The sequence below is a fragment of the Lactuca sativa genome, chromosome 4, assembly GCF_002870075.4.
Source record: "Lactuca sativa cultivar Salinas chromosome 4, Lsat_Salinas_v11, whole genome shotgun sequence".
NCBI classification, from domain to species: domain Eukaryota; kingdom Viridiplantae; phylum Streptophyta; class Magnoliopsida; order Asterales; family Asteraceae; genus Lactuca; species Lactuca sativa.
In genome coordinates this window covers 364790826-364802086 of record NC_056626.2, presented here as the reverse complement: position 1 = coordinate 364802086, position 11261 = coordinate 364790826, and the positions used below count along the sequence as shown (strand labels likewise).

At 46.5% G+C, this 11261-nt stretch overlaps 1 protein-coding gene across 1 annotated transcript; it reads left to right on the top strand.

Annotated features, from left to right (window-relative positions):
* The first annotated feature begins 10094 nt into the window (after positions 1–10094).
* LOC122197821 (uncharacterized) lies at positions 10095–11009 on the top strand. The gene is made up of 2 exons (XM_042901928.2): positions 10095–10880; positions 10951–11009. Exons 1-2 carry the CDS (start codon positions 10542–10544, stop codon positions 10984–10986), a joined length of 375 nt encoding a protein of 124 aa, XP_042757862.1. The 5' UTR covers positions 10095–10541; the 3' UTR covers positions 10987–11009.
* Positions 11010–11261: the final 252 nt, after the last annotated feature.

Sequence of the window (11261 nt, the reverse complement as noted above, 5' to 3'; positions counted from 1 at the left end):
CGACAAGGTTCATGAGAGGATTCACTTTGAAATCCACAATGAAAAGAATTCCATCTCCAAGCACCGCTTTTGTGCCCTAATTGGTCTTTCTCAAGAACAAACCTTGGTAAACCCTGAATCGATCACTACTGGTCAACTATTCTCAATATTTTATCAAATGGGGTACACTGAAACCCTAACCACCATTACCAAGTTCAAGAAGTCCTGCCTTCCTCCTCAATGGAATGGCCTTTTCACTCTTCTGTTCAAAGGACTCTCTGAGCGAAACGCCGGCTCAGATGGAGCAACCAAGTCATTTATGACTGTGCTTTATAGTCTATATCATGGGATAGATTTGGATTATGGAACCATTATCTGGCAACAACTGGTTCAAAGCTTGGTCTCTTCATCTAGACACTTAGAGATCTCATGTGGGAAATGTTGGTCTATCATCACTAAATGGGAAATGGATCGTCTTTACGTTCCAATCATGGCAGACTCTCTTCTCTCCTCCATAGCCACTTTTCACACAACCAAGATTATTGTTACAGATCCCACTAATTTCTCCTTCATCGGATCCATCCCTGACACCATGCTTGCTCGTGTGTCTGCAGCAAGCAATGTTCTGCAACAATAGAGAAAAATCCTTCCTCGGGTCCAAAGGAGCTCATGCCAGCCATGGTTCGCTCCATTGAAGAGGCTGACAAGCCAGCCAAGAGGGGAAAGAAAACTGCCACTCAGAAGGAGACGCAGGTTACAAAACCAACCAAGGGGCAAACCCCTAAGAAGAGAAAGTCTGACAAGGCTGCTCCATCACAACCTCAACCAAAGAAGCAGAAGAAGCCTGCTCGGAGACTCATACTCCAATCTTCAAGCGATTCAGACTCAGAGTATGTTCCTACCAAACATAAATCTGCACCTCCTTCAAAATCTGAAAGCGAAAGCTCTGACGATGAGGCTTCGGGTCGTGGTGATACCCCGCCTCGCTCCCCTACCCCAGAAATTCCAGTTCACTCCCAACTTCCTTCTCCTCCACCTATTACCATCCCAATTTCCATCCCTCCAATATTTCCTATCCCCACCACTCAACCATCAATCATTATTCCCATTCCTACTCCAATCTTCACCGACACTACCACTACTACAGGGGCTCATTCTACATCTCCCACTCCACCCGTTACAACTGATCCACCAGTAACAACCGAACCTCCTACCACTAACAAATCCTTATCTCCTACTCCATCAACTGATACCACCCCAGTTCTAGGCAGTGAGGACTTGGAATTTGATTCCATTTATTTCAGTCCTTACCGTGTACAGAGTGATGAAGATGATGATGATCCTGTTACCAAGCATCATCTCAAAGCAGTCAACGACAAACTCGATCAACTACTTTCCTCCTCTTCCTCTGGGGCTTATTCTGATGCTGCTTTAAAGGCTTTGTTCTCCTCTGTAATTCAAGAACACAATGCCTCCCTTTCTGCTGCAACTAAGGCTATCGACACCTCCACTTCACAATGCCAGAAAGCCTCCCTTGCTGTTGAGGCTTCCACCAAGGAGTGCAAAGAAGCGACCGCAAAAGTCGATAAACTAATTTCTAAGGCTCACTTATTTTTTGATTCCATGCAGGCGGCAGCTCAAAAAAATTCTCAAACTGTGAATGCTTCGGTTGATAATCTTCAGCGTTCTCTTCAAGCTGAACGGTCCAACCTTGAAGCTGCTCGTCAAGCAATCGAGGCAGCCAATGCCACTCTGCTCGACAATGTCAATGATAGATTGACTCAATTGGAGGCAAAGTTGGCTATAGAAAATCGCATCATGGATGAACTCGACAAAAGGACCTCTCAGCTGAAGATGCAAAATCTTAAACTTCGCACTGCAACAGCTGAACTCAATGACTTGAAGTCTGAGAGGGAGGTTATATGAAGCTCTGTTGCTGATGTTCACTCCATCTTACTTCACCTTCTTGAAGCCCATGATCCCATCATTACCATCCCCATTCGCAGGCATTTGGCTGACAAACGTCGACCTGCACTGGACATCCTTAGTCGTATCGAGGGTGTTCCGGTGACTGGCGTCCAACCGAAACTAAGGGAGAGAAGGCAGCAAAAACTCAACCTCCTCCTGAACCGAAATCAACTACTGAACCGAAGGGTAATGAAGCTTCAGTTAGTAATAGAGACAAGAAGAAGAAGAAAATCGGTGAGGATGACACTGATAATGAAGAAGTTGTTTATGGTGAAAATCCCGAAAAGCCTTTTCAGAAGACAAAACCTTCTAATAAAGAGCTTGAAGAAAGGTTTAAGAAACAAAAGGTTGAGCTGGAGCAGAAGCAAAAGGAAAGGGAGCTCCTGGAAAAGAAGAAGTCCATTTTTCCTAAATGGACTCTTGATTCGCTTCAAAGGTGTGCCATTTATGAGCCAAGCACACTTTGGCTTGAGCCTGTGATGTCATTCGGGCTTGATAACTCCAAGGATGCACAGTTTGACATGTCGATCACGCGAAATACATTCATCTTTCACTGCTTCAACTCGACTATTTCCATCCCATCTCCAGACCCGAAGGTGGATCGAGACCTGTTGGAGTTCTACCTAGTGTTCGCTCAACCCCAGTACTTGATCTGGAGTTCGAAGAAAATTACAAATGTCAAGGTTCTGAAGCATGGTGACCACACGTCATGGGATAGGGGGTTCCGGATCAGGATCAAGATCAGGCTCGGGTGCGGGATCCAAGCAGGTTGATGACGGGCTATGCGAGTTCATCGAGTTTGAGATCACGAGAGGCATCCTTGAGTCGACCCCTATCATCTTCGGGTCGATCAAGGAGGGGATTGTTGAGCTGATGGAGGATCGCCTCCAATCATTCAGGAGTGACATGGCATCTGGCCAGTCAGGATCTCGCACATTGTCCTTTAAGGACTTCAGGGGCAGTGGTGCGCCGGATTTCCATGGAGAGAAGGAACCCATTGCTGCCAGACGATGGATTGCGGACATTGAGTCCGCACAGCTGACCAGCTTCTGCCCCGAGGAGTCGAAGGTGAGATATGCAGAAGGATGCTTGCGAAACAGGGCCAGAGATTGGTGGGAGTCTGTTGGTGACTCATTGGGAGCCTCAACTATTGAGGCTATGATTTGGTCGGACTTTGTGACCAGATTCAGGGCGGAGTTTGCGCCGGCTGTGGAGCTTCAGTGGCTGGCCAGGGAGTTTTTGGATATGAGGCAGACTACGGAGACTGTGGCGGAGACCACCGCCAAGTTCCAGGAAAGGGCATTGCTGGTGCCCTAGTATGCGGGTGATGAGGATATGAGGAGGACCCGCTACCATGACATGCTACGAGCGGACATTCGAGAGCATGTTAGTTTTTCAGCTTGCCCTACCTTGGATTCCATGATTCCCAGGGCTAGGGAGTGGGAGATTGATCTGGAGCACATCCAGAAGAGGAAGGAAGTGGAGGGGCTAATGACCGGGGCTTCGGGGAAGAAGCCCAAGGGATCTGATGGTAGGCCGAAAGGCCAGGCAGGACGAGACCACTGTGGAAAGTGTGGTCAGTCACATGAGGGAGCTTATCGCACTGGTCCGGGTTCGGGTTGCTATAAGTGTGGAAAGGTGGGGCATTTCGGCAGGGATTGTACTGCCCCCGCCCCTGCGGTACAGATGACATACCTGATTTGCTTCCATTGCAACCAGAGGGGCCACAAAAGGGCCAATTGCCCGAGATTGACAGCAGTGTCAGCAACAGTGCCAGCAGCGACGCCGGCCTCGAGGACAGCGCGGGTTACAAATGGCTGGAAGGTCAAGACAGAGGCTCCAGTAGTGCGGAGCCGAGCGTTTCAGCTGACAGCCGAGGAGGCACGCGCTGCACCCGATGTGGTAAGGGGATCGTTCCATGTGAACGGCATCCCAGTTCATGTATTGTTTGATTCGGGTGCTCCCCGATCATTTGTTTCTTTTGATCTTAACAAGAAGTTTTCTGAGTCTTCTGGCATGTTGGATTGCCCTCTAGAGGTCGAGATTGCGGACGACTGGTCAGTGCGAGCATCCGAGGTCTTCCGAGATTGTGTGTTGAGGTTATTTGAGGAGCGCTACTTGGTAGACTTGGTTCCCATTCCATTGCGTGGGGACAAGGTGATTATAGGCATCAATTGGCTCAGCCCTAATGGCGCAGTGATCGACTGCGCCCAGCAATTGGTGCGGGTCAGGACCCCAAGTGGGGGAGAGCTGGTGATTTAGGGCGAGAGGCCACAGCGAGGACCAACTTTATGTTCAGCAGCGAGAGCTAGGCGTTACCTCCAGCAGGGTTGCACAAGTTATGTCGTGTATGTTATGGATACCCGGGAGACGGGTAGGGCGACGGTGGACGATGTACCTGTGGTATGAGAGTTTGCAGACGTATTCCCCGAGGAGTTGCTAGGATACCTCCGGAGCGACAGGTGGAGTTCAGGATCGACCTAGTCCCTGGTGCGGCTCCGATAGCCAAGGCACCGTATCGGTTGGCTCCTCCTGAGATGCAGGAGTTGTCTACATAGCTACAGGAGCTATTAGACAAGGGTTTCATTAGACTGAGCAGTTCACCCTGGGGAGCCCCGATTCTGTTTGTGAAGAAGAAGGACGGGTCGCATCGGATATGTATAGATTATCGGGAGCTGAACAAGGTAACAGTGAAGAACCGTTACCCACTCCCGAGGATTGATGATCTCTTTGACCAGTTACTGGGAGCATCTTGGTTCTCCAAGATCGATTTGTGTTCAGGTTATCGTCAGATGAGGTCAGAGAAGAGGATGTGTAGAAGACCGCGTTCCGGACGCGCTACGACCATTATGAGTTCGTGGTGATGCCGTTTGGGCTCACCAATGCTCATGCCGCGTTCATAGACCTCATGAACCGCGTATGTAGACCGATGTTAGACCGGTCTGTGATAGTGTTTATCGACGATATCTTGGTTTACTCCAAGACGCGAGAGCAGCATGAGGAGCATCTGCGGGAGGTTCTGGAGACTTTGAGGAGGGAGAACTTGCATGCTAAGTTCTCCAAGTGTGAGTTCTGGTTGCGCGAGGTGCAGTTTCTTGGGCACTTTGTCAACCAGAACGGGATTTCGGTAGACCCAGCCAAAGTGGAGGCCGTGATGAGTTGGGAGGTTCTGAGGTCTCCATCTGAGATTCAGAGCTTTCTAGGATTGGCAGGCTACTATCGAAGATTCATTTAGGACTTCTCCAAGATAGCAGTTCCGCTCACCGGACTGCCTAAGATGTCGGTGGTGTATCGTTGGGGGCCTGAGCAGCAGGCCGCGAGGCATTGAGACAGAGATTGTACGAGTCGCCAATTTTAGCCTTGCCAGAGGGCATGGAGGATTTTGTTGTGTACTGCGATGCATCCATCGCAAGTTTGGGCACGGTATTGATGCAGAGAGGGCATGTTATCGCCTATGCATCGAGGCAACTGAAGCCTCATGAGGCGAACGACTCGACGCATGATTTGGAGTTGGGGGTTGTTGTTTTCGCCCTCAAGATTTGGCGTCATTACCTCTATGGGGTTCGTTGTACGACTTACACGGACCACAAGAGTTTGAGGTATCTTATGGACCAGCAAAATTTGAATATGAGACAGCGTCGGTGGCTTGATGTGGTAAAGGATTATGATTGTGAGATCCTTTACCATCCGGGGAAGGCCAATGTCTACGCTTAGCCGCAAGGCAATGCCGATCAGGGATATCTGTCTGAGGATGACAGTGGTGACTTCGCTTCTATGGCGGATCTGGGAGGCTCAGCAGGAGGCTATGAAGGAGGAACATCGGAAGAGTGAGCGGATTATGGGGCAGGTTTCCTCTTTCAACTATGATAGCCGAGGGTTATTGACTCTTCACCGTAGGGTGTGGGTCCCTTATAATGGAGGCGTGCGCCAGGTCCTGATGGAGGAGGCGCGCAAATCCCGATTCTCCATTCATCCCCGGGCGACGAATATGCATAGGGATCTTCGTCTGGACTAATGGTGGCCCAGCATGAAGCGGGATGTAGCATGGTATGAGGAGCAGTGCTTGACCTGCAGGAAGGTCAAGGCCGAGCATCAGAGACCACACAACAAGATGCAGCCGTTGGATATTCCACTGTGGAAATTTGAAGACATCACGATGGATTTTATCATCAAGCTTCCCAGGACCACACGGGGAGTGGATTCGATCTGGGTCATTGTCGATCGATTGACCAAGAGTGCCCACTTTATCCCGGTTCAGGAGAGCATCTCGGTCGAGAAATTGGCTGATATCTATATCAAGGAGGTGGTGGCGCGGCACGGAGTGCCAATTTCAGTGATTTCAGACAGAGATGTGCGGTTTACTTCCAGGTTTTGAAAGAAGTTTCATGACGAGCTGGGTACTCGTCTGCATTTTAGCACCGCTTTTCACCTGCAGATGGATGGCCAGAGCGAGCAGACCATCCAGACTCTGGAGGATATGTTGCGGGCATGTGTTTTAGATTTCGGAGGTAGTTGGGATACCTACCTCCTGTTGGCGGAGTTCTCGTATAATAATAGCAATCATGCAAGTATCGAATGTCCTCCCTTCGATATGTTGTATGGGAGGAGGTGCAGGACCCCGATATGCTAGGGCGAGGTTGGCCAGAGGGTAATGGGGAGCACCGAAGTAGTGCTCAAGACGACAGAAAAGATTCAGCAGGTCCGAAGCAGGCTTCAGACTGCTCAGAGTCGGCAGAAAAGTTATGCCAACAAGCACCGATCAGACCTGGAATTCCAGGTCGGGGATATGGTTCTCCTGAAGGTGTCGCCATGGAAGGGCTTCATCCGATTTAGGAAGCGGGGAAGTTGGGCCCCAGGTACATTGGACCCTTCAGGGTTGTAGCCCGGGTGGGCAAGGTGGCGTACCGGTTGGATCTGCCAGCCGAAATCAGTCAAATTCACAACACTTTCCACATCTCTCAGCTGCGGAAGTGCCTGGTGGACGACTCAGCAGTGTTAGCTTTGGAGGACATTCAGGTTGATGACAGTCTGAATTACATCGAGCGGCCGGTAGCGATCCTCGACCGGAAGCGGAAGGATCTGAGGAACAAGAAAATGGAACTCGTGAAGGTGCGATGGCAGCACCGTAAGGGGTCGGAGTGGACTTGGGAGCCAGTGGACGAGACGATGGAGCATTACCCCGAGCTGTTTCAGGTACGAGCAGCAGACTTCGAGAACGAAGTGTAAAAAAACTGGGGGAGATTTGTAGCACCTGGTTCTTGGTACATATTCTTTTATTTAATTCTTTGTGCATTTTGCATCTTGGCCTTGGACTCGGCGAGTCAAAGGATTGACTCTCCGAGTAGAAGCGGGAAGGGGCACAGGGTTTCAGTTGTGGACTCGCCGAGTCGGGTCCCGGACTCGGCGAGTAAGCTGTTGTGTGGACAAAACCCTAATCTAGGAGTGTGCACCCTATTTAAACACTCTAACTCGGCCTCCCTTGCCCCTAACACTTCCAGAAGAGGTGTAGAACAAAACCCTAGCCCCCATATTGTTCTTGTGAGTGATTTTGGATTTATGAAAGAAGTTTGGAGCTTAGAAGAAGAAGGAGAAGGTTGAAGGTTGCAAGGAGGGGAAGTAAATCCGAAATCTACTCTGTGAAAGGCTTCCATTCAGGTAGAAAATTTCCTACCTTGATGTCTAGTTCATTAGATCCCCTTTTGTCCCTAATTTGTGGGTTTTAAGCCCAAAAACCTCAATCTCTATGTGTTTATGCTCTATGTTCTAAAAGGACTTCAGATCTGGGCCTTATGGACATCTTAGAAGTGTAAAGTTTCTGTGGTTGAAGTGATTGAGGTCCCTATTAAGTGTTTGACCTCATAAAGACCTTGGATTTGCCTTTTTGAGCTTGTAGGGCCATGCATGCACGTAAAGTTTGCAACTTTACGTGATAAGCATGCCCTAGGATAACAGATCTATGGTTTGGAAGCGTTGCATGTCTCAGATTTGGGTTGTATGGGAAGTGGGTCGAAGGGACTCGCCGAGTCCCAAAGTGGGACTCGGTGAGTTCCATAAAGATGGTCTTAGACTCGACGGGTTGGATGAACCACTCGGAGAGTCCTATGAAGATTGCCTGGAAATCGACGAGTTATTCTTCAAACTCGGCGAGTCATATGAACAGTTACTGAATTAAGAGGGGTTTAAGTGTAGAAGGTCCAACCCTTCGTCACTGCTCGTGGAATTAGCAATTTATCAAGTAGCGATAGCCCCAGAAACCCAAATCCTCAAGATAGATGCTCTGGTGAGGATTTGGAAGCGAGTAGGGGATCTGCTAGTGGGACTCAGCGAGTTGTTCCCGGACTCGGCGAGTCGGATGAGTTTCCTTGTGGCTTTCGAATGGGAGAAGAACTCGTCGAGTTGTCGGCCCAACTCGACGAGTAGGGTCGTGGATGGGGACGAGTAGAGAGTGAGGGACTCGGCGAGTTGATGGCCCAACTCGGCGAGTCGGGTCAACTGGAAGTTGACTTTGACTTTGACTTGAATTGGTTAAGGGTAAAATGGTCATTTTACCCTAAGTATAGAGATCAGTTTCTAACTGAGTGTTTGTGGGGTTTGTAGCCGGAGGATTTCCGGAGCAACAGCGGACGGAGGTTTCCCGCACTGATTATCAGCAGCTACTTGTATGAGGTGAGTTACGTTGTAGTAGGGGTGGGTCTAAGGCCACAATGCCGGCCCACCAATGAGGAGTATTTAGAAGATAATTGTCATTGTTATAATTTATCTTGGTCTGGTATGCGTATTGGTGATGAGTTATATCTATATGATATGTTAGATGATAGAGATGGTTTCCCTGATAGTGATCCTTAGGACCAAGGGGTAGGTCAGTACCCGAATCTTTCTGACTGTGTGCTTATATCTTGCTATTTTATGCTAGTGGTAGGGGTAGAATAGTCCCTAGTTACCGGTTGAAAGATACCGATGACGATTACCAGTTGAAAGATACTGATGGTATTGTATGGTATGTGGTATGATGGGGGAACTCACTAAGCTTTGTGCTTACGGTTTCAGTTTTTGGTTTTAGGTACCTTTTCGTCTAAGGGGAAGGAGTCGGTGGCGTAGCATGGCATCACACACACATTTGATTTTCCTAACGGTGTTTTCTGGGATTGTAGTCTGGTATGTTATTTGCTTATGATGTGGGTTGAAACATGATACTTGATTTTATGAGATGACGCGTTGATTCAATATTTTCTAGTGAACGTTTTATGAACAATTTAATTAAAAATGAAATTTTTGGACTTGAATTTTGGTATGTTACAAGTTGGTATCAGAGCCCTGGTTTAAGGGATTCGGACACGCCCTCGGGGGTGTTTGGACTCAAACTAAGGGGCTAAAAGATTTTTCCAATAAAATGGTTTTCTAAAAATCTAAACAGAAGGATTTTAAGAAAGACAAGGTGTGTGATGCATGCGACCGGCCGGGCTCAAGTAAGTTTTCCCCAAGATACCCATACATGTTATGTTATGCTATATGGCTTTGATTCAGAATTGCATGCTAGAATAGGACTAAGGATATAGGAAGATGACTTGACTGCAATGAAAATATTCAAGAACCGCCTTCGCAATAAGATGTCGGATGACTTTCTCACAAACAATTTGGTGGTTTACATATAAAGGGAAATTGTTGAAAACAATGATTCGAAGTCGGTAATTGATGATTTTCAAGATCTTAATGGTCGTTGGGCTGAGTTGTAATTCTTTTTTAGGTATTTATTGGTGTTTAAATGTTAAAAAATTTGTTTTTTTATATATAAGAACAGTAACTTTAGATATTTTGGTGTTTAAATGCTGAAAAAAATTGATTTTTTTGTGCAATAACGTTTATTTTAGATTTTTTTACTTTCGCCTTCCCTAATTATATGTTCAAGCTCTGTCACTATATATATATATATATATATATATATATATATATATATATATATATATATATATATATATATATATATATATATATATATATATATATATATATATATATATATATATATATACTATCTTATAAAAGAAATTTCACTATTTCTATAAATAGATTGAATATAATAATAATAATTTTTTAAGACGTCCAAATGTTTAAGCTTACAATACAACAAACCTATAATATTATAATATTTTAATTTAAGCCGTCTAAATGTTTAAGCAAAAAATACAATCACTCAATGCATCGGTTTCTTATTTCACTCGAGCTTTTGAGTTGGCCCCTTAATCCTGATGAAGTCGTACCTAATGCTTTTAGAATCCAGATATATCGGCTAAAATCAATCGATTCTAACCCATCTTGAATCCCAACTATTTCGGCTCCCATCTCCTTCACAAACTCGATCATTTTATTCATTCAAAAACGAAAGCTGCCGACCTTGTTATCCCCTCATCAGTCGCTGCAACCACCACCAGCACTCTCCTCATTCTCGAATTTATGTTAAATAACTTGGCTTGCCCTGATTTAAATATTTGCCCCCCCTCTTCACATCGCCTCTGCTTCTGGCAGCTGCATCTGTGGTTCTATCCTTTTCTTTTAATGCTTTGTTGAAGGCAGAGCGGGTGCCTGGTTTCACCACGATGCTCTGTATCTCAAACCATAAGCCACAGTTTATCGTCGACACCGTCGCTCGCCTATTACCTCTCTCCAACCTAGACTTTCGCCGATCATTCACCACTATCTCTACAACACCGCATCAACAACACCATCAGGGTTTCTTTCCCTCTTACTGTCGCCTTCAATCACTTGAAAAAGCCTTGTTTACCCTTCGCCATTTCAGAATTCCTAATGTCACCACCACCATATCGATCACTCATATTCCTCTCTGGCACCAACGTCTTCGCCTATGGCATGGTTGTAGAGTACTTGAGCCTATTAAGGAACAATACCACATCATCTCTTATGATGATTTCTATCAGGTAAGGCTTTCTTTCATCTCCTTTTTTTCAATTAATATTTTTTTGTGGTTGACATAATCTTGTGAATTAGTTGGCTTTTGTTGTTGCTGTAGAATTTACTGTATGACCTGATGTTCCCTTCAATCCAGTAAGAGAGTTTACTCTCTCTCTCTCTCTCTCTCTCTCTCTCTCTCTCTCTCTCTCTCTCTCTCTCTCTCTCTCTCTCTCTCTCTCTCTCTCTCTCTCTCTCTCTCTCTCTCTCTCCTCTCTCTCTTCTCTCTCTCTCTCTCATTTAATCGACCATCCTGGTGTTTGTTTGTGTTTACTGTTTGTTATAGGTTACCAGCAAACCCAAGTAACATCTAATCATTGTGTGGAGTTATTGATCTCCACTGAATGTTT

Bases quoted from the DNA above. Each gene is read 5' to 3' on its own strand.
- LOC122197821 (XM_042901928.2), top strand. From the start codon at position 10,542: ATGCTCTGTATCTCAAACCATAAGCCACAGTTTATCGTCGACACCGTC. The intron at 10,881-10,950 runs GTAAGGCTTTCT...CTTGTGAATTAG, and splicing joins CTTATGATGATTTCTATCAG to TTGGCTTTTGTTGTTGCTGT.